Here is a 23,582-nt window from a genome sequence, read left to right as displayed (position 1 = left end):
AAGGGGTAACAGATTAAAACTTAAACAGGGGAAGTTTAGATTGGATATAAGAAGGAAATTCTTTCCTGTTAGGGTGGTGAGGCACTGGAATGGGTTGCCCAGGGAGGTTGTGAATGCTCCATCTCTGCCAGTGTTCAAGACCAGGTTGGACGAGGCCTTGGGTGATATGATTTAGCATAAGGTGTCCCTGCCCACGGCAGGGGGGTTGGAACTAGATGATCTGAAGGTCCTTTCCAACCCTAATGATTCTATGATTCTATGGTCTACGCTTCTATATGTAAACAAATAGCTTTTCTGTCCTTTTCCCTTTTACTTAGAAAAGGGACCTCAGTGCTACAACTACTTCATTTACTGGGCTCTGTTTCTTGTAGTTGCAGGCATGGAATGCTAACAGGATCAGATTTCTAGATTTTATTTTTTGTGTGTGTGTGTCTGAAACTGTTATTTGGGACTTGAAGGGTGTCAGTGTATGCTAAATGTTTAGGACCTCCACATTTTGATGAAAGCTGCAGTTGATGCTACTGAAGTCATACAAATTCTTCATCTTTATACTGGCTTGGATATAGTTATAAGTCCAAGATCTAGAATTATTCAAAATTCTGTAGCAAAGTACCAGTCAATATAATGCCCTTAAATTATTGCTACAGAACTCCAGGTTCTTATTTTATGGAAAACATAATAAAGGCTCCGTGTTTTTAGCTGTGCAAAATTAAGTACGTCCTGTTCTTGAAGCATTGGAAGAACATAGTATTTCACTTAAACAACCTTGACATATCTCTTAATGCTGCTACCTGCTGCCTCCCTGCACTTCTTCAAAAACTCACTTCTGTTTGTTATGTTACATTATGTTGAAGTGGAATCTTAAGTACGAGCTTCTGCTTTTTTCATTTCCTTGTTGCTGCTTTGAGGCTAAGAAGCAATAACTTTACTTCTTAAAATTGAGAGTCAAATTGAATGTGCAGAAAGACTGTTGATTTTCTTTTTTCCAGAATTTGGCAGGGATTGAATCCGATCTACTTAGAATTAGTCAATTAGTGGCTTTTAGAAGAGTTTCACTTCCTATGGTTTGTGTACAGTGGATGAGGTTAGTCACATTTGTCCTGGCAACTTCTGTAGTTATTTTGTTTAAAGATTAGTTTTAGGAGAATGATAGGGAAAATGGTGTGCAACTGTTAAACTTGACATTACAGTAAGAGCAAAAAAAAAAGTATCTTTAAGTATCTTTTCATGAGGCTGGCATCTGTAAAATTCCACCTACTCTGGAAAACTGCAAATGATCTCCTATAAAACTTTTATTTTTAAAATTATGTTTCATAGAATGCAGATTTAGATGATTATTCTTATAGCTGTTTCCTATTATTTTTGCAGTGCTTTGACTGAAGGAGGGCAGGAAGCACTGGCAGAAAGCTCTCTGTTGGCTGTATACCTTGTGCAAAGAAAGAGGAATACCTTATATCCAGCTTTATGGTTTTTTTGTTAACAAATATATTAATCAATATGTTTTTAAAACTGGTTTTCTGGGTCCACTGCCACTACAGTAACTTAGTTTCCAAGTCTTAACCACCTTTTAGATCCCCTCTACTCTGGTCTCGTGAAACGTCACTTGGAGTACTGTTTACATTTCTGGTATCCTCAATGTAAAAAGGACATGGAACTGTTGGAACAAGTCCAGAGGAGGGCCACGAGGATGATCAGGGGCTGGAGCACCTCCTGTATGAAGATAGGCTGAGAAAGTTGGGGTCTGTTCAGCCTGGAGAAGGGAAGGCTGCGTGGAGACCTCATAGCAGCCTTCCAGTTTCTGAAGGGGGGCTATAGGGATGCTGGGGAGGGACTCTTCATTAGAGACTGTAGTGATAGGACAAGGGGTAACGGGTTCAAACTTAAACAGGGGAAGTTTAGATTGGATATAAGGAAGAAGTTCTTTCCTGTGATGGTGTGAGGCACTGGAATGGGTTGCCGAGGGAGGTTGTGAATGCTCCATCCCTGGTGGTGTTCAGGGTCAGGTTGGACAGAGCCTTGGGTGACATGGTTTAGTGTGAGGTGTTCCTGCCCATGTCAGGGGAGTTGGAACTAGATGATCTTAAGGTCCTTTCCAACCCTAACTATTCTATGATTCTATGAAATCCTATTACATATACTTCACTCCACCACTGATTTCATTAAAGGTATATTCTAGGTTCCCACTTTTGTAGGCTTAGGCAATTAGTTACTTTTAGATAGAAAGGTTTGGCATTAGAGTTTTCTAGTGACTAACAAAATCTGTTCCAGAGATAAGACCAATACACCGAAGTGTGACGCAGCAGGATATCTTGGCCTCTATATCAAGTTGTCTTGTTTCTTTGGGCATGTCAAGTAGCAAAACCTTGATGGTTGTGTAGATGCTTCAGATTTTGCCAGTGAAGGTACCTAAATCCCTGTCTAAACTTGTTCAGTGGGTGTGCTTGGAATCCTCCTGAAGTATACAACCCCAGTGTGTTTTCAGCTCAAACCATAGCCTACCTTTTTTTAAAGCTAGGAAATGAGTTCATAGGGTGCTGTCTTTATGACAGAAACCCTTCAGGAAATAGAAGGTTTTTTTTTTTTTGTAATAGATAGCCTCAGAAAATGTGGATTCCAGGCTTTTCTTTTTCAAAAAGAAAAGTGTTTAACTTATCAGGTGTAGGCTAGTGGAGGAATCACTAAGGATACCTGTAATCTCCTAACGGATAATCCTAATCATAGGTAAGTAATGCTAGTAGGGAAGAAGGGGGAAATAGTGTGTGTATACTTCAAGTAGAAATCTCTAGCTCTTCAGTATGTATGTTACAGAAGCAAACACAACAGAAATGAAAATACTTATTTGCAGGCTGGAATAAAACAGTGCAAGTAAGAGGGGACATAAATAGTGAGATTTTATTTATTTATTATTTATTTTTTTTCACTGACAAGATGTTATATTGCTTGGAATTCCTATGAGACTGAACCCTTTGTAAAAAGAATCATCAGAGAGAGAAGGCAGATTGTATAATTCAAATACTTATTCCACTATATCGCTGATTGGCTCTTTTTTAATGACTGTTCTTCTGACTTCCTGTATTTCTTGTAAGGAGTAGAAATGTTCTGTGCTACTAAGCCTTGTGTCACCTGAAGGCTTTCACATCTGTTTGTCTTGGCTTCCTAATGTGGGGAGAGTGAATGTGGAGAACAAAGTTTCCAGTGTAGGTGTGGCTTTCTACTTGTTAGCTTTTTAAATGCTGTTGAATAGGGGCTAAGCTTTTGGCTTCTAGAGCTCAATATTAAGGTTAAAATTTGATCTTAAAATCACTCAAATATTTGCTGAAAAGTGGTAGCCTTCCTCCCACTGTATGTTAATTGATACAAGGCTTCTTAAGTAGCACCTGTTTTACCATTCATTCTCTTACAGTCTGCAGTGTTGCATGACATCTTTTCTCTAATCAACACAATAGTTCTATTTGCAGTCTGTCATTTTTAAAAATGTCTGTTTATTGTAATGTACTGTTACACACCAGGCATTTTCTTTAATGTCTGACAAATACATGACATAGATAAGCACTTGGTTATCTTGCTGAACTTTTACCTGTAAGAAGGTATTTTAGTTACTTCATCCAGTAAGACGTTAATTGTGTTTCATATTAAGTAGATATTGCTTATAAATTCTTATCCAAGATCCCATTCTTTCAATTGTATTTTTAAATACTGTTAACTTTAACCTTGAAATTTAAGGAGTATCTGTATATAAACATGAATACTAGGCGTGGGAAAGTGTAGTGGTTTAAACCCAGCCAGACAGCTCGTTCACTCACTCCCCCCCCCTTCTTGCTCTCCCCCTACTCCTGGAGGGATGGAGAGGAGAACCGAAAAGAATGCAACTCCCCCGGGTTGAGATAAGAACAGTTTAGTAACTAAGGTATAACACAAATCACTACTGTTACCACCAATAATAACAATGATAAAGGAAATAACAAGGGAAGAGAATACAACACCTCAGCACCTGCTGACTGATAACTCTCCCCACCCCACCAGACCGAGCACCGACCAATACCTCCTCCAACCCTGCAGACTACCAGCCCTTCTGGGTAACTCTCAGTTACATCCTGGGCATGACGTGCTGTGGTATGGAATACCTCTTTGGTCAGTTTGGGTCAGGTGTCCTACCTCTGCTTCCTCCAGGCTTCCCTTCCTCCCTGGCAGAGCATGATGCTCACAAAGTCCTTGGCCAAACCAAAACATCGGTGTTATCAGCTCTGTTCCCAGGCTGAAAGTCAAAACACAGCACTGCACCAGCTACCAAGGAGGAGAAAAATGACTGCTGCTGCTGAACCCAGGACAAAGAGCCATCTGTATATGTTGCTAAGGGGTGCATTTTGAGTGCCTACAGTTCTGTGTCCTTGGTACTTAGCTTTAAACATGGAAGTTCTGCAGCCTTTCTAGTTTTGTTCTTCTGAACTATCTCTATGGTTTGGCAGTTTTTCTGAATGTCTAGCTAGCTAGAAGGCTTTAAATTGCAAGGACCATACTGTAAGTATTCTACCAGGATGAATTTTTCTTCTGGTAAACTTTATACTTCAAAGGCTGAACAAAACTTCATTGCTACTTTTCTTCTTTTTAATAAGTTTATGTCCTTTAGATCTAGGCTTTCATTGTCACCAGTACTTGGACTTTGCTTTGTATTCTTATTTGGTTACATGTCAAAACAGATATGCTCCCTATTCTCTTTCACATTGCTGGAGGGCTTCAAGGTTTCATGCCTACTGATCTTGAAATGGTTGGGAAAAAGCTTTCTTATAGATACATATAGCATGTAGGACATCATTCTTTTATATCCAAGATTGAAAAAAAGGGCTTTAGACTGTGGACTAATGCCCCTTTTCAGGTGCAGCTGTATGTGAAAGCTGCTGAACATACTTTTTGAAACTTTATTTTTTATTGAGTGTTCAGATAAAACATCTTTGTATAATACCACCCCTCTGTAAGCCTGGTTCATTCTTAACTGTTAGAGATAAGTGTATTTTCTATGAAGTTCCACAGTCAGATATGGGAGGTTTATCATCTTTGACAGTAAAATAGTAAGGAGAATCTAGGAATATGGAACAGGAATTCCCTTCTGTTGGCATGTTTGAATTCAAAGTTGACTGCCTTCAGTTTTGTTGTCAATAGGCAATTCCAGTTTTATGCATTGCATTACTGAAAATTAGTGAGACATATGAGAGTCAAATAGTGGCTAAAATTAAATGTCTGACACTTGCGACTTCAGGGATTATTTGTTGTTGTTGTTGTTCAGTAAAATAACCTTTGGAAAAAATGTTTAGGTGCTCTTCCCTTGAAAAGGACGGATGTTTGGCAAGGTTTCTGTTGTAGATAACAGCAGAGTTACAAGGTCTTTTCTATTTGAAAACATCAGTCCCTGTTTTCTCAATATATTATTTTTGGAATCGGCTTAACTTTCACTTCTGATTGTTGTGGAGGTATGTCCATTTCAACATTTCCAACCAGTCATTGTTTTTGGATGAACTTAAGGTGACTGACTTTATAATAAATGCATTACATGCAGGCAGTGGCCAGAATCAGTATGCTGAGATTGTCCAAGTGGAGTACACATACATATGCATGCTGGGTGTCAAAAGTCATCCAAGTGATAAGCCCGTTTTTGTTTAACAACTATCTGAATGTCATAGATTACCCTTCAGTGTTAAAAATACTTATAATTAACTTTGTCTTAGTTTGTCATTATGGTCCTCCTTTGAGGAGTAAGAGCTATTCTTCCCTGTCTTAGTCTGGAGACAAATGCTTCTACCAACTCCTCCTAGAGTTCTTAAATTGTTTTCAGTCTTAAATTTTCATGTTGCCTGCTTGATGAAGGCTGTACTTTAAGTGGTGTTATCTGTTACTAAGGTACTTCGACAATCTTTGGACAGACTGGGTCTAAGGAACATTGGCATCATCGCTGCAGATGGAGATTGGAACGTTTCAAAGGAGATGATAGTTGATCCCTATCTTAATGATGCTGTTGAGGTAGTCGGGTAAGTGTGGGAGAAGGGAGGAATCTTAACCATTGCTTATTACTTCAGTAAGTTTTCATCTCCCTTTTGAGAAGTCATATATTCTTATTTCATACTTCCCAGCCATTCACTATTTGTCACCATCATGTACAGTGGTGACTGATTGCTCTTTCTTGTCCTCATCTCTTCTTTCAGTTTGGTACTTGTGTAGGGTAACCTTACAACTCTTCCACGATCTTTCAAGTGTTCTGTTAGGAGCTGTGTCTTAGTCTTCTTATCTTAGCACTAGCAAATGAGAGGAGCTCTTCTGTATGTGCATCTTCAAAATCAGAAAACTCTTAGGACTGAACTGTTGGTCTGCAATCAGTTTTAATTTCAGGTGGACTTGAACTTTCACTCTGGAACTTGTCACCCTGGGATTTGATGCTTGCACTGTTTCCTGTCACTTCCTAAAGCTAGGAGTTTGTTGCTTATCTGATGGCGTTAAAAGCTCGCAGACAGACAGTGAAGTAGAAGTAAAAACAAGCATCCAAAGTTTGTCTTTAAACTAATACAGCCTATCAATTTTAGCAGCCAGGAATGCCCACTGTTGCTGTTGTAGCAAATGACAGATTGATTGTTTGCCAGCACTCTGGCTCCATAATACACTTTCTTACTGTGTTGTTTCTGTCAACTGGCTTGATGCTTATTTTGCTGCTCTTGCTTTTTTGGTAATCTCTGATTTCTCAAAACTGTAAGAAGGCTTTAAAAAATTGTAGCATGTTCACAGTGGAAATTACCTGTACGTGTGTATAAATTGTTCACTTGTGTTACATTTGTTAACTTGCTTACCTCTGTTACCCTTACTGTGATAAAGACATGGGTGTGGTTACTAGTGTACTCATCTGTATGTAAAGGTGTGTGATGTGCTCCTAATTGATTAAACTAATGCATGGTTCAAAGGTTATAGCAAGTCAATTAAGCAGGGATTTTATAACAAAACTGCTTTCATGTATGTTGAGCTTGTAAACACTGATCATCTGGAAGTGGCTGCCTGAGAAATACCAATTATAGTGCCAGCATTGAGTAACTCATTTGATTTTAAAATTTAGAACTTTTTTAGCTTAGGCAGGGCTTGCATCTCACCAAGTTATAGGGCATTAAGAAATGTTTTAGTTATGATTCTCATGGCAATGACACTTGCAGAATAAATGCACTGAGTGTGTATGGTTCTTAATTCGTTAATGGCTTGACAGAATCAAGTCTAGGAGTGCCTGGTTTTGTTTATAGCCTTTAGGACAACACATGTTTTAGTTGTTCTTTAAGATGAAAGGTCTTTTTGTCATAGGTTTTTCTTGAATGTCATTTGGTTTTTTCCCCAACTGCCCCTACCCTGCTGATTACAAAAAATGAAGAGTTAGGAGAATATTTACTGTGCAAGAGTGGTGTTGTCTGTCAAGAAATGGTTAGTTGCAAAATAAGAACATAGTGTTTCTCAGCCAAGGTTGACTTTAAGGCACCACCTACCAGACAGACTTCTTGCTGACCTAGAAAAAGATAATAGTATTTAGCTGTCTGTCCTTCAAATACTGGGGTTCAGAAAGTTGCTTAAAGTATGCAGTATCTGTATGTCTTAGATAACTGCGTGTAGTTGTTTGCAAAATCTGCTAGTCTGTTTTCCTGAAGAGTCTTAAATTATTTTCTCAGAAATCCTGTCCTGTACATTGTTCTGTAATCTCTTTTCAAGTATAACCCTCTCTGTGACATTTTCTTGGCTTTTCCATTTCAGAATGAAAACCTGGGTTTAAATTGTTTTGTTAATGTTGCATGAGTCTTTTCTAATACAACCATCAAATAGCAGAAACAATTGCTGCTGTTTCAATTTGTATTTTTTTTCCTGTCTCCTAGTGACATTAAAAAGAACCCAAACCAAAACAAAACCAGCAAAACCTAAAAGATGTGATAAATTTTAATTGATGTATTTAAAAGCTATTTGTCAATGACTGTGGCTTCTATGTAAAGGATTCTTGTACTGTTGATATTCATAGTTAATACAGTTTCAACTTTAGAGGAATCATTAGTCTTATGATCCAGGAATGCTTTCTCAGTTTAGTACAAAGAACAATCTCGGTTCATTGTTGTTTGTTCTTTCTGGGGTAAAAAAATATTTGCTCTAATAAAGCGAGATGAATTGACTTGTCTAGTTATACTAAGCAGGTGGACTAGTTATAGAAAACACTGGCTTCTGGATTTATTTTAGGATTTTGACCATGCTGCTTTTGCCATAATTTTAAAAGGGATTCTTTGTATTACGTAGTTCAAATCACACGCTAGAAATTTAATTTTGGATTTCTGTAACTGATCTCAAGACAGTATGTTTGTCTCAATTTAAAACAGTAGATTTGACTGGTAGAACAGCCTTGTTTGGGTTGGTTGGGGAATTTTTTTGGTCCTTATTTCAGGGGATGTTACCTGTAATTAGGTAGAATTATTGACTAAGTTGGTTTACATGGGACCTCTGGAGGTCATCTGGTTGAACACCTCTTCATCAAGCAGGTACAATTAGATCATAATTGCTGGGTCTTGTTCAACTTTAGTATTGTCATGACCCTTTTAGGCAACTTATTACAAGCGTTTAACCATACTCATGCTCTTTTTTCTTTTTTTTTTTTTAAAGTTTTTACTCCTGACTGAATTTTTCATCAGTCCACAGCCTGTACTGTTGCAAAGGATTAGTCTGTCTCAGGTGTAGGACTTTGTGTTTTGCATCTGTTGATCTTGACGAGGTTCCTGTCAGCTTTTTTTTTTTCCAGTCTGTTTATTTCCTCTAAATATCAGCCCTCCTTTTCAACATATAAGCAATGTTGTGGGTTAACCCTGGTAGGCAGCTTAGCCACACATAGCCATTTGCTCACTCCTCCCCAGTGGGATGGGGGGACAGAATCAGAAGGGTGGAAGTGAAAAAACTGGTGGTTTGTGAGATAGACACCTTACTAAACAAAGCAAAAGCTGTGTGCAAGCAAAGCAAAATGTGAGCTTCCTGAGTTTTATTAAAGACCTCAAACAGCATCATCCCTAATATAAGCTTATGGTGACATCACTAGCCATCTGCACCCTAGTTGGACTTTTCTGTCAACCACTGTGGGAGACTTTGCTAAAGGTCTAGGACATCCACTGATTTTTACCTTGCCCTCACAGGTAGTCATCTTCTTGTAGAAAGCAGACCTCTTTGTCAGGCATAATTTTCCCCAGATAAATCCATGTTGACATTCCCAGTCATCCTTCTGTCATTTTTGTGCTTGGAAGTGGCTTTCAGGAAGACTTGCTCCCTAACCTTCCTGGGGAGTGAGGATAGATTGATGTGCCTGTAGTTTCTTAGATCCTCTTTTTGGAAGACAGGCATTAAAACTCTTTTTCTCTAATCATCAGGAACCTCTCCTAATGTCTGAATGCTTTAGCCTTTGTATGTATGTTAAGTCTGCAAATCAAATACTGCGTTATTCTAATGCAAGATGTAACAGTGTCCTGGGTTCAGCAATAGCAGTCATTTTTCTCCCTCTTAGTAGCTGGTGCAGCGCTGTGGTTTTGACTTTCAGCCTTGGAACAGCGCTGATAACACCGATGTTCTTAGCTGTTGCTCAGTAATGTTTACTCTGACCAAGGACTTTCTGAGTCTCATGCTCTGCCAGGGAGGAGGGGAAGCTGGGAGGAAGTGGAGACAGCACACTTGACCCAGACTAGCCTACAAACTGCATATTTTCTATGTAATAAATGCAATGCTGTGTTCAGCCAAAGTTAACGCTTTGGGCTGGAAATCTTGCAGTTTCAGGCTACTGTCAGACTGCATATAAGCTAGTTTAGATTCTCATCTGTGGGGAAAAAAAAAAATGTGCAGCACTGTTTCCTGCAGGTAATGTTCCCTGTTAGAGAACATTATGTATGGTAGAAATCTACAGAATGACTTGGAAGTTGTTAGGTGTTTGATGTTATTTGAGTTTACAAGTACAGCAAGCGCTGTTTAAGGGACCTCTCCACTTTAAGAAACTACATCCTTAGACTCGATCTTACCTGATGTTTCAGATTTGTTTCGTTGATTTTCAAGGCCTTAAAATGTCTCTGGGGAGGTGCAAAGTGGTTGCAATTTGAAAACTTGAAATAAAACACAGTTGAGTAGGAAGGTTTTTATGTGTCCGTTTTTTTTCTCATTGGTATTGTTTAAGAAGAGCTGCTCTTGTTTGTGTTGCTTCACTGTTAAACTGAAATAGTTGATTAGCAGGGAGAATATGGGGAATCAAATCCTTCTCTTAATTAAATGTTTACTGTGCTTTCACAAAGTTTATATCTTATAATTCAGTTGCCCTGTATAATACAGGACCCTGTACTGTAGTCCTTGTAGCCTAATCCTCAGCACTGTAAAATTGAAGTGGTTGATCTGCAAATAGTGTCTTGCTTGAGATGTGATATGCTTTGTCTAACTTCATCTGCAGTTTTTGTGTGTCAGAAAATGAGTCAAGTGTTTTTAATTTTTCTGTTCATCATGTGCTTTGAGGTTTCGCATAGTAGAGGAAGATGTCCTTTGAAGGCACTTTGTGCTTGACAATCTATTACATTTTGTTTGATGTAGCAGTTGCTGTCCAAGTTGTAAAAATAAGAATTGAAACATTTTTTTTAAAATATGTTCAAGTGGTGCTGAAGAAGATGCTGCCTTTTCCAATAGAAATTTTTGATGATATGAAAAATATTTTTGTCTCTTCTCTATTCTTTGCCCTCTCTCTTTTTTTCTTTTTTTTTTCCCCAAGCTCTTAAGATACACATTGGATAAGCATGGTCTGCAGCAGGTGAGGATCATAGCCAGCGATAGACTGTGGGAGCCCATTTCCTTTGTCTTGCTGCTTGACTCTGAGCTCCATGGAGTGGTCGATGCAATTGGGTAGGGGGTTCTCTCTTTTTTTTCTTGGTAGCTTGTTCATAGTTTGTCTTCATCGTGCTTATTTATAACTAGCACAGCCAAAGATTTACCTCTCTATACTCTCACCTGCAATGAAAGGATTGATACTATAATCTTTCTTACTAACCCACATCAAAGCACATGGAATGTTGTCCTGGTAACAGCCTTAACCCTTTAATTGCATCATGAGTCTTCTCTTGTGTGGTCTGTGTCACACCTTTGACAGCTTGAAGTTTTTCTGGACAGTCCTGTTTATTCTGAGGGTTGTTTTGGTTCCTTTATTTGGTAAGCAAAAGGTTCTTCAGCTGTACAGCTTTTTAAACAGCTTTGCATTACTGTCTTCCTGGTCTGTCACAGAAATGGGTGTGAGCCAGAAGTGAACTTCTGAATCATTTTTCAGTTGCAATAATGTCTTGATTTTTAATTCCCATTTTGCTTGATGGGAAGGTTGTGTTTGGAAAGCATGTAGCCAGCTGACTTGTTTTGCTAGTTCTGGGTTTCACTGTATGATGCTAATATTTTGTGACTAAATTTGAGATTGATTACTGACTTGTCGGCTGAATGGAAACATGTGTAAGACTTGCTTATTAACTTTTTATACTGGCTCTAAATTTTAATTATGTTCCTTAAACTCACCTGATCCAATCACATACATCAAATGTGTCTTTTCCTTGCTTCATCTTGAGTCTTTTCCATTCATCGTTATATACCTGACCCATAGGAGTTGTAGATATGAGGGCTTTAACTCCAAATACAGATAGGCAGTTAGTGTCCCCTCAAATGAATTCCCCACCCCTACTTTTGAACAACAAAAAGTATCCTGGCAGTATTTTGCCAATGGAGTCTTGGATCATGTGTGGATCAACAAGTAAAAGGAATTGTGAACTCCCTTTAACTGGATACAAATCTGCTGTAATTACTGTGGTCCCAGTGTAGTAGGTATGCTTCTTTTCTGGTTTTTGGCAGCTACAAGTATGCACCCAGAGTCAGTTCCTGAAGCTCAACTATTTTTAATCAGTCTCAGTAAACTGTAGTTGCTTAACTCTTTGGAAGTATTTTACATCCCTACTCTGATTCAGTCTTAGCAGGGAGATTAAATACTCTCTTGTGTAGTAGATAATCAGTTGCCTGCTGGACATTTAGTGGTGCACATCATGGTATCTTAAAAAAAACAAAACAGACCCAAACCAAAAAAATCCCAAACAATGAAACAGCCAAAACAAAAAACCAGAAAAAAACTGGTGGTTGGCTTTCTTTTTTTTTACTTGAAAATATAAAAAGTATTTCAGATAACTGGGATTTTAAATGAATGTACATAAAATCAGTTTTGGACTAGCAATGTGATTTGTGATCTGTGAGGTGTCTCAGACAATCTGGATGGGAGATTAATTGTAATTCTCTTCCAGCTACTATTTTCGTTGCCTTTTCTCCACCAAGATCCAGTCTTTTTCCCTTTTTCATGATATAAATCAATTTTTCCTCTCTCTTTTCATGTTTTTTTGTGGCTTGAATCTCTGCTCTTTTGAGCAGAGAATCTAAAATCCTGCTGCTTCTGATGAAGCATCATAAGAATGATGCATAAAGTCCCATCTTTTCAGGCATTAAGAGGGGTAGGTGTTTAGGAGTCTGGTTTTTCTGAAACATTAATGTGGATACTCAAGTCTCCAAATGGTAGATGTCCTTGAGTGGACCAATTACTGCCTGAGAGTAATTGGAATATAGTTTCTGTTTTGTACGAGTTTTCATTTCCAGTGAAGTAAAAAGATTATTTTCGCTACTGAAGGAGCAGAGCATGCTGTTCTGGAAACAGCTACTCTGCTGTCCTTTGCTGTTCAGCTTGTGTTAGTTGTTGAGGCTGTAGAGTGACATAAAATGTCTAAAAGAGGGCTGTAGCATGATCTAGTGTTTTCTTTAAATATAAATCACAAAGTTCAACATAACCAATCTCATTGCAGGTGTTCTTTTTGTGCATTTGAGTGCGTCTTTTTAAAGGATACACTTCCAGTGGTGTTAGAAGTTAAAAATAATAAATTGGTGCACTTATTAAAAGAAAAAAAGATTAGTTTTCATACGGTGTAAGTTACACACGCTTTAGTCTTGTCCTATACTTTTTAAGGACCAGTTTAGATAGTAATGAAAGAAAAAAAAACACCGCCACCTTTTGGCTTAACATCAGTGTAAGTGAAAAGCAGTACAGTATAAATTTTATTCATTAACAGTAATAGAAATTGCATCTAAGAGCAGAGAAAAATGATTCATTTCTTAACTGGTGATGGAACTGTCTTACCTGATTGTGTATCAGCGGTACAAAATAAGAATGTTGTAAGTGTGTGTGTTTTAAGTGGAGCAAAGCTGCCAATAAAGATACGCTGAAGGAGTCTGCCTCTAGAACTTCTTTATTCTCCCTGTAACTTTGACACTGCTTACCAGTTTATTTCCATGGCTTTAGTGTGTTTACATTGATTTTTCTTCTCTTGTGTCGGTGTTCCTGTGTAATCTTATTTATGTAAAGCACTCTATACCTTGCTTTTGTTTTGTTTTCTTTTTGTAAAGTCCAGCTTGTATTCACAGAAATGTTGACTCTTCATATTTAAGAAATAGCTCTTTAAGATATGGAGTGTAGAAAGACAAATTATTCTTTCTTTGCCTTGCCTTTGCAAGCTACATATTTATGCCATTACAAAGAAGTTTGCTTGGTATTTAAGTAATACTTGTGTTTCCATGCCAAAGGGGAAATACAATAATCTGTAAAACAGAGAGGAATGTAGATAAAAATCTCTACTATCTGTTGCCTTATCATCAGTGAAGCTGTGTATGAAGGGCAGTAGGTGAAATTAATGGAAAAAAGCCCCAACAGTCAGTCTAGAAAAAAATGGTGTTTTTCATGTCCCTGTCACAGATGTATTGATTTGTCAAATTTCAGGCTAATAGTAAAGGAAATATTTATCCTTTCCTTCTCAGTGCTGATAGTTTCATTTTAGTGTATGTATGTAATGTGTTCAATGAGTGTGCTAACTGCAGGGAAAATAAGAATCCTGTTTTCTGGCAGCGATTTTAAAGATTTTATTTCAGTCAGACTAATGTGGCACACTGGATCTATGTTGTGATTGAGTTTAACCAGTAGTCTTCATTTGGGAGAAAGCATCTCTCCTCATACTAAGAAGTATTTTGGAAAGAGCATTAGCTTTCATTATATACTTCAACTATTTTCAGTTTATACCTCTGTAACTTTCATAGTCTAATGAGCATCCCTTTTTAAGGCTGAGTTTATTAAAAAGGTGTGTAGAACTAGCCAGGTTCATGTTTAGGTCCCTAGACATTCATACACTTAAGTTCTTAGCACTGTATCCTACTGTTGATTTTCTAATCATTTATGGGTTTGTTTAAGGTAGTACAAGGTAGCATGTATTTTGTCTATTTAGCACAGAGCAGTTATGAAAATCTTCAAGCTCCATTTCAGGGTACAGCTTTGCTTTAGCAATTTGCAGAATTTGCATGATGTATTTAAAATGAGGTTTACTTACATGCTGACATATGTCAGAAGAGATAATCATCTACTGATGTAAATACAATAAGCTACTGAATATTACACTTCTCTCTCAATCCATTTCCTTTTATTCCATTTGTATTATTCCAAAGAAAATTTGTTCTTTCATTTCAGTTTGGAGTAGGTGTAGCATTGCTGCTGAACAAACTTCCAGACTTTCATTTTCTGTTTTTTGCTAAGTGCTTTTTCTTCTTAAAATATTGTGTAGGGCTCACTATCCTGGAACAAAAACAGTGCTGAATGCCTTGTTAACTAAGAAGAAACTGTGGTCTTCAGAAGATTACAGTACTTTCAATGATGAAGTTGGTGCCGGCTGCTGGGCTCGGATCCTGAACCAAAACTATGTGAATGGAAACATGACCTCGTAAGTGTTGTTCACTGTTGTTTGCTTTCTCAACTTCATATGTAAGGATTGTTTAAAGTACTATATAACACATTCATCTGCTATGGTAAGATAGTAGGTAAACTGAAACTCTCCACTCTCGGTCTGAATTTTAATCTAGTAAGGTATGAAGTCTACAGTCCTTACCTCTTTCTGGGGTAGAAGTCACACAAGTTTTAATGTATTCTTAAGTTACTGTTCCACAGTATCCAATAGCGTATGCAGGTGAGTTCAGATGCCTTTGAGACTGATAATATTTGTTTAAAAAGAGAATGTTCTTAAGAAGAGCCAACAACTTAAAAACTTTGGAAGAAAATAGTGCTAAAGCTAATTTATCTGTATTTTTCTGGAGGTCTTTATCAGGTTGTCTTCAGTTAAAAGTAGTAGGTACAGATATAATTATCTAGTTTTTCCATGCAACTTCTTTCTCAGAATTCATTCTAAAACAGGCTGTAGTCTTTTGTTATGTTTACAATTTCCCAGATGTTTTCTTTCCAAACTGAAATCTAGAAGAAAGCTGTTCTATTTAGTAGGAAAATGCATAACTTGAAGTTATAGAAAACATACTTTGATGTTTCCTGTGCAACCGCTACTAATCTAAAAAAAAAAAAAAAGGCCAAAAGAAAATGTAGGCATAAAAATCTAAGCAAAATTATTCAAAGCTTTTAATTTTTTTTTGTAACTTCATTTTGGAACAATAAAAATAAGTTTTTCTGTCTGAAATGCTTGAAATAGAGCACAGCAGAAAGCACTAAGGTTGGAAAGGTTGGGATTTTTCCCCTTAAGCTTCTTTTTGTTGTATGCTGGAGGAGAAAATAAAAGAAGATTAAATTCTTGTATTAAATTCATCTAATATTGTCCATATGAATGGAGCAAAAAAACCTGTTTTTCTTCTAGAACCATTGCATGGAATTTGGTGGCTAGCTATTATGAAGAATTGCCCTTTGGTCGATGTGGATTAATGACAGCGCAAGAGCCATGGAGTGGCCACTACAAAGTAGAAGCTCCTATCTGGATTACAGGTAAAAAATTTGCAGTCAAAAGTTTGCTGTTCTAACACAGGGCATAATGATATTTTCTGAGGCCTTTATTTATTTAGTGCGTTTAATTTGGTACAAAAAATTATACTCGTAAAAGTAGATTTGTGGAAAGCCTTGTGAATACTTTAAAAAAGAAGAAGAAGAGAAAATCTCCTTTAATAGACAGCAGAAAGATCTTATAGCAAAGGAAATCTTAATATGTGACCACTAGGTACCTAAGAAATTAATACACTACTGCCTTTTATAGCTGTTAAAATATTTTGATCTGAAGTGCCCACAAAGGTAGTGTGCTCTCCTAGTTCCTTTCCTCCTTTTTTTAATCCCTAAGAAGACATTTTATGTCTATCAATTTAGGAAAATAAAAAGAATCTCTGTATTCTTGTCCTGCTGGAGATTCTTGGCTTGTGTAAATTAGCATTTCCTTGTGCTTGGGGAAAGGGGAGTATGTCTATAGCCACATGGATTCACTGGCTACTTTGTAGTCCTTCTGTAATATCTTAGGGTCTTTGCCACAGTTCAGTAGAGCAAGTAGCATGTGCAATGCCATAAAGGAGAAACAAGGCAAAAGCCTTCATTTTCAGTCTTCAGCTAGTTACCTGCATATGTAAAAGCATTTTAAAATATAAGAGAGATTTGGGAAAATCTACAAATTTTGATAAATATTCGTATTGCATGTACATGATTGACTTACACAGTGGTGTAGTGTTTTCTTTCTGTCTAAATAATTGGTATAATTTTTACTGTTTTGTCTGCCACAGAGTTTATTTTGTTTTTAATTGTGCTTGAGTGTATATTCATTAATCTTTGTTCTTCTATAGGTAAAAGTTGTTTTGCAACTTCCATTACTTTCTTCCCAAAATCAAGTTTTTGTTCTGTAAGCGTGTATGAGAGAAATTTTAATTCAGATCACAAATGGTATTATTTTTTATTAAGACTTAATTATTTTCTTCTGATTTTTGTTCTGATTTGTCTCAGCACACACAACACAGTTTACTCAGCCAGGCTGGTCGTACTTGCAAGTGGATGGACACTTAGAAGGAGGTGGCAGTTTTGTAGCCCTGACAGATGGCCTAGGAAACCTTACCATCATAATTGAAACTATGGTATGTGTATCAACAATTCTGATAAACTAGAAAAGACAAAGGAAATGTCTTCTTATTAAGAACCTGTCCTGATTTATGTAGTTCATTATCTGAAATATCTTCTCTAATGCTTGTAGCTTTGTCAGTGAGAACACTAAAGGTCATTTTTTCTATCTAAACTTGTATCTAAGCTAGAAAAGCTAGTTGAATCTTCCTGAAGACTGATGTATATATCATCTTTTTAGCACAAATTAGCTTTAATTTCATGACATGCCCTGGGAGGAAATTAAATCATGCCTTTTTTTTAAAGGAGTACTCAATATTACACTGGTATAGTTGTAGTTATGAAGATAATAATGAAATAAATGGCTGCAAATTGGTCCTACGTTGCTGTTTTAATTTCAGTTTATGCCATATGTTTTTCATGAACATTGCCAAGTGATGCATTCCGCTAATGTATGTTACTTTGTTGCATTATTTTTTGTTCAGACTTATAATCACTCACAATGTATCAGGCCTCCACTGCCTCATTTCACTGTGAAGCCTCAGAGAGCAACTTTCTACCTCAAAGGGTCATTTGTAAGTATATCTTGAATACGTTTGGTCAGTCTTGTAGAATGAATTACTATCCATAATCAAATAAATGCAAAACAATATTTCAGGTTAGCAAGAAACTGGAGTTCTTTACCTCCAGTACCAGAGGCTGTAGCAAACCTGGAAAAGTGTTAAGTATTCTGGTTCTGCTTTTTACCCTGAGATGTAACATCATAACTGAATTTGTAGAATTATTGCCTCCCTGCCTAATCATCTATGTATTGAAGAAGAAATTCCCCAGAACCGAAATGCAATTGGATTTTTCTTTAGGATTTATTCCAAGGGTGGGTGCTCTGTTGTGCTGATTTGCTTGTTTTTTTTAATTTGTTTATTGTTTTTTTTCTTTGTTTATTTTTTCTTTATTTTTTTAAATATTGTGTTTCATTATAGTACATGGTAAAAACCCTTCAAGTGTGGCATTCTAGACTTGATTTTGAATCTGGAAGCTCTAGTCTTTTCCAGAAACTCCATCCTGTAAAGGTAAGTCTGTCAGTTTTAATTACAGTTTCTCTGCAGTTTCAGGTGTTTCTTCCCCCTTTGCTGGAACTCCTTGACTTTCAAGCCTAAACTGCATAATTAGGGCATGTTTTATTAGCTCTTTTGATGACAATTTTACTAGCTGTATGTAAGCTTACCTGGAGTTAATAAAGAATTTGGGGGAAAAGGGATTTTCAAAATAGCTCAGAGATATTAAATGCTGAGGCAAGAATACAGGATTTTTGCCTTAAATCAGGACTTTAAAAGGTCTCCTTTAATTCAGGAGCTTGGGTATTTTGTTATTTAGTTTGATTTTTTTTTTTGCAGCTTGAGCTTTCTTTAATTCCAGGTGTGGAAGGGAAGTTTTTCTTTAGATTTAAATGTGGATGAAGTTTATACATTAACCACACTCAAAACTGGGCAGAAATGTGGTTACCCAGAGCCTCCACCACCTCAGCCCTTCCCTTCGAATTACAAAGATGATTTCAATATTCGTAAGTCAGAATTCTCTTATCCAAAAACTTAATTCACACACAGATATGTCTTATGTATAAAGGCAATAATAATTATGTTGAGTCCCCTAATGGAATGGTCTGAATGTCTGTTTTGTTTTTGTTTATACCTGATTCTCTAACGAGCTTACACCTGTATTCTTCACTTGCAATGAGGTGTATTTAATTCTGTGTCTTAACCAGGAGGTCACTAATAGTTTTAAAATTCTTGATGCAAATCATATAGCTCATCACAATAGTGAGCTAGTTTTTGGCAGGAAGATAGAGAACATGATAATTTACTTTGTTCATGTATTTGAAAAACTGGGGTCTGCTTTAAAACAAAACCAAAACTAAAATCCCCTTCAAAACGACAGCTTTGGAGCCTGTGCTTTGATAAAGTCAGTCATAATTCTAGAAAATGTTTTCAGAAAACAAGAGTACAGAGAAGAAAAATAATGTTTTGGTGTTAATGTGTGTTTTATTTTCTCAATAGGTAATCCACCTTTCAGTGAAGCCCCAAATTTTGCAGATCAGACAGGTGTATTTGAATACTTCATAAATGCTTCTGACCCAGGAGATCATGTGTTCACGCTCCGCCAGGTGGTGGTCCAGCGACCCATCACTTGGGCTTCTGATGCAGATCAGACCATCAGCCTCATAGGAAATTTTAAGTGGTATGTAAATATACTATATTCTTGTGACATCTGGGGAAATGTCCTTCTTACCAATGTGAATTATGATGAGTTAATGTGTCACAAGCCTCATTTCTCTTGGATAGCAGGCTTTTGCATTCAGACTTTCTGTACAATGTAGAAATGATGACTTAAAGGGACTTTAAAAAGTCATTGAGCCCTGATCAGGGCTATTGCTAACTCTAAGAGATCAGCTGAGTCTTTGTCTAAATGATTCTTAAAAATACGCAAAGATGGAGAGTCCACCTTGTCTCATGATAGCTTGGCCCACTGCTGCACTGTCTTGGAATATTTTTAACTAATGTCCTGCTGGGCATATTTCTTCAAGCTGATTTTTCAGAATAATGGGTCTGGGTAGGCAAACTAAAAAGACCAAATCAAAATCCTGATTTGAAGTGTGCACTGAGTTTCAATATGTTTTTAAATGGACGAAAATTTGATTCAGTTTAAATTAGTTAATTTTGAGTTTTCTTGCTTGATTGTTCACAATTTGATCAATCTCATATCAATGAATAGCTTTGGTATTCATTTGGTTACCTGTTGCAGGCTGCCATCTTCTGAGCAGTTCCTAGAATTGTGTGGATTTGATTCAGCTGCTGCTTAAACGTTTTAGTTGTGGGTAAACATGACTGAGATTTACTGGCTTGATCAGAGTATGATTATGATTGAGGAATCAAGCAGCATATTTTAGAATAATGTTTATTTAAAATTAAAAAGCCTTTGGGAAAGAGCCTGTTAACTAATTGGTTTACTAATACTAAACAGTAATAAACTTTATGCTTAAAACTTTTTCTTCTATTTGGAATTCTTTTCATATGTTTCTTTAAAAGGCTATTCTGTCTGGGTTTTTTTTATTTCGTTTGATTCAGTCATTGATCCCTCAAATGTCTGAAGTGTCACCTCAGGAAAACCAAATAATCTCAACATATTTGAACATTCTGTTTAAAAAGGTTTGTCACAATTAGGATTACTAAATCTTTCCTCAAACAGTTTGCTGTACAATGTAGGGAATGCTCTTCTACTTGCTGCCTACTTTAAAAAAAAATAATCAATTTATTGCTTCTTAAAACACTAAACTTTTCTTCCAGGGTAAATATGACAGTCACTTGTGACATCTACATAGAAAAACAACGTGATGGGGGCGTATTTATTGCAGGAAGAGTTGATAATGGTGGGATATATGTTCGACGTACCAAAGGAGTTTTCTTCTGGGTTTTTGCAGATGGCACCTACCGAGTCACTGGTGACCTAGGTAAGCAGCTCTTTGCTAAGGTGAATGCTTTTGTATGGACATGTCATTTTGATAGCCTTGATAAAAATTACTAACATTCAGATTTCATAATTCAGTTGTCATCACTTAAGAATTTAACCTATTGTGCTCTAATAATGGCCACAGTTTGTATGCGTAGAAAGCATTTATTGGCTGGTCCACATCTCAGCCTCAGCTTTCTGTTTTTTCAAATTTTTTTTTCTGCTAACAAAGCCTATTTTACACTAGCAATTGTAACTTATTTTGCTTATCATGAATAATTTTATAATAAAAATTTGAAAAATTATAAAAAAAATTATCATACAAATTTATAATAAAATTATAAATACATATAAAATACAGATAAATACTGATAAAATATTAAATACAGAAAGGTTTGATCTATATTCTTGTACTACGCCTAAAAAGAAAATCCTGCTTGAAATGCCTGTTTTGTAGACCCGTGCAAGACAATGTGCCTACATCTGGCTTAGGTGATGGTGGGTGCCTTACTGTTTCCACAAATTATACCTTCTACTGTTATTCTAGCTCAGTGTAGTGAGAGCATATTCTACCTGTGTTCATCTGTAGAGCACTTGATGGGCATATGAAAGAGTGTATATCATAATACTTCATCAGTAACCAAAAGTTCTCTTTAATTTGCTTTGAAATAGTGGCAGGCTTTGCTGTTTAAGTGCATTTCCCATCACTTCATGAGTGTAAATTAAAATTTTCAATAGTTTCTCATAAGTCAATGGGAACTTCTAGATCTGCAGTTTATTTGGTATAAAGACAGCCTATAATGACATGGTACTCGACCTTAAAAGTAGTCTCATCTTCTATTTGGTAGCTGTAGTTTCTCATTTCGCCTCATTTTATTATTTTTCTTATATTTTTTGTTTGATTTTTTTTGTTTTTTTTTTTAGTTTTGGATGGGTGGGTTTTTTTGTTCTCTTTTTTGCCATGGATGGGTAGCGTAAAGAAGGCTTTACATTAGCTTCTTTTAATATACTAGTGCTCCTAGGAAACCTGCAATGTCTAACTCCATAGCAACTTAAGCTTTGGCCGTATGTGAAAAACTACACATGTTTAGAATCGACTCTAGGATTTATTTTTAATAAGACATAACATTACCCAGTTAGGTTCTCTGGCCATCAAAAATCATTTTTCCTAGATGAAATGAGAGGAATTTGATTAGCCATCTCATTATTTCAAACTGAGACACTTGTTACACAATGTGGTAATTTTTTCCTGTATAGCTATTTTCAGTAATCTTTATGTTTCAAGAAAGGAGCCTGGATGTTAAATTGCAGCTGAAACTGTCCAATGAATAATTCAAGATTCTACTTGTAGCACTTAATTTTTTTCAGGTCTTCCCTCAAGGTGTCAGTCACACCTAATGTTTGTTTAGCTTAAATTTTTAGTAGAACTAAATCGTATCATGTGGCAATTGAGACCCTTCAAGTTAAAAAAAGTTCCAATACATAAACAAGGAGATCTACAGAACAAGCAAAGCAGTAGCTACTGTCACACTTCATGGACCCATACCCTCAGCAGAGGAAATCCTTGTCTCAGGCTGAATTCCCAAGAACATTGGATATTTCAGTGGAAAAAAGGTCCTGTCAAAACAGGAGAATGCACTGATAATGCAGAATCCACATTTGCATGTAAAACCTTCCATGCTGCAGGTGAAATTGTTAAGATGTCGGCTCTGAATGCTTCTGAAAAATAGGTATTTTGCTTTTGCTAGCTTGTTTTTTGTCAATCTTGGCAAAAGGGTGAAATATCACTTTGCTGACCTTAAGCATGTTTTACAGCCGGAGAAGAAATATTAATGAAAGGACTTTCTGGTGTCCGGGATAATGCGTGGCATACACTTACTCTCAACATTCAGGTAAGGACAAAGGCAAAAAGCTAGAAAACCAGTTATGAAACTTGCAGTCCTAAATGGTTTAGACATAACTGTGCTATACTGTTGACTGTGTATTAGATGGCCTTTGAAGTTCCCTTCCAACCCAAATTCTTCTATGAATCTGTGATTAGTTTGCCACATCTAAAACACAGTATCTCTGTTATTTTAAGTCAATCAAGTTCTGTTGCCAGTATTTTTAGAGATCTTGAGAAAATGGAGAGGGTATAGAAAATAACTGGAAAAATGAGTTCAAAGCTGGAGATAGCAGTACTAGAGAGACCAATCTTTTGTTTAATGAAAAGATCATGATCTGGCTTTGTTCTGAAGGCTCATCATTAAGCTACTAAACTAGTCCGTTTTATGAATCTAGTTCCCACCAAATCCCTTTGCATGAATTTAAAAACAAAATGATAAGGCCTTGATTGTGGAACTAGTTAACCACTTGCAAACTCAATTGAGCTGCCATCATTCTTTCCTGTACTGAAAAAGCATGGGCTGTAAGAAAGGGCCACCATTAATGAGAAGCCTGTCCACAGTTTTTCCCTTCCCCTCACTCCACCCCTTTTGGCCATAGTCACTTGGTGAGGAAAGTAGTCCCAGGCTCTCCTTTACATATACCTGTGTGCTTAGCTGGGTGTGGCATTGGTGCAAGAATATAAAAGGCTTTAAGGTCCTTCTGCTGAATGTCTCATTTGCCCAATATAACCTTTGCAACTGCAGTGTGGCCTGAAACATGGGGAATCTTAAATCCTAGGTGGAGAGATTGTCTACTGAAGCCAACTCTCTTTTAAAATTATGCATTGAGTCTTCCCCTCATCCTAAAATGTCAGTAAGCACTAGAAGCTGTTTTTCATCTTTTATGCTTTCACACTGGGAGACAGAAACATGGTTGTACTTGAGGCATTTACTGGAATTACTCTAGTTTAGTTTGGGGTTTTGTACACCCACACTTATGACAGCGATTGCTGTCTGTAAAATGGGATTTTTGCTAACTTGAATGGAGGACTGAAGATGAACATAAGTCATTTAAAACACAAAACAGTGATGGTAAATTTAAAATGATGATGCTGCAAATTTCTATCTGTGTATTTTTTACCAAATAAGTCTTTTGTGTAATGACAGAAGTGTGGGATCCACTTTAAAGAATTGTTATGCTGACTCCTTGAAATGTTTCTTTGCTTTTACCC

General features: G+C 36.7%; 1 protein-coding gene across 2 annotated transcripts in view; it reads left to right on the top strand.

Moving 5' to 3' along the window:
- Positions 1-23,582, top strand: part of GALC (galactosylceramidase) — a 33,942-nt gene that overhangs the window by 9,292 nt on the left and 1,068 nt on the right. For both annotated transcript variants that reach the window (XM_057413300.1, XM_057413301.1), the window contains 10 exons: positions 10,778-10,908; positions 14,682-14,837; positions 15,753-15,877; positions 16,871-16,998; positions 17,467-17,556; positions 17,962-18,051; positions 18,398-18,542; positions 19,036-19,216; positions 20,323-20,486; positions 22,301-22,377. In XM_057413300.1, coding sequence (XP_057269283.1) covers positions 10,778-10,908; positions 14,682-14,837; positions 15,753-15,877; positions 16,871-16,998; positions 17,467-17,556; positions 17,962-18,051; positions 18,398-18,542; positions 19,036-19,216; positions 20,323-20,486; positions 22,301-22,377 — 1,287 coding nt within the window. The remainder of the gene's footprint in view (positions 1-10,777; positions 10,909-14,681; positions 14,838-15,752; positions 15,878-16,870; positions 16,999-17,466; positions 17,557-17,961; positions 18,052-18,397; positions 18,543-19,035; positions 19,217-20,322; positions 20,487-22,300; positions 22,378-23,582) is intronic.

The sequence above is a fragment of the Pezoporus wallicus genome, unplaced genomic scaffold (assembly GCF_028554395.1).
Source record: "Pezoporus wallicus isolate ANWC-B61680 ecotype Strahan unplaced genomic scaffold, APGP_CSIRO_Pwel_v1 contig_3017, whole genome shotgun sequence".
Lineage (NCBI taxonomy): Eukaryota > Metazoa > Chordata > Aves > Psittaciformes > Psittacidae > Pezoporus > Pezoporus wallicus.
The sequence above is the reverse complement of the archived record's forward strand: the minus strand, read 5'-3'. Positions and strand labels throughout refer to the sequence as shown.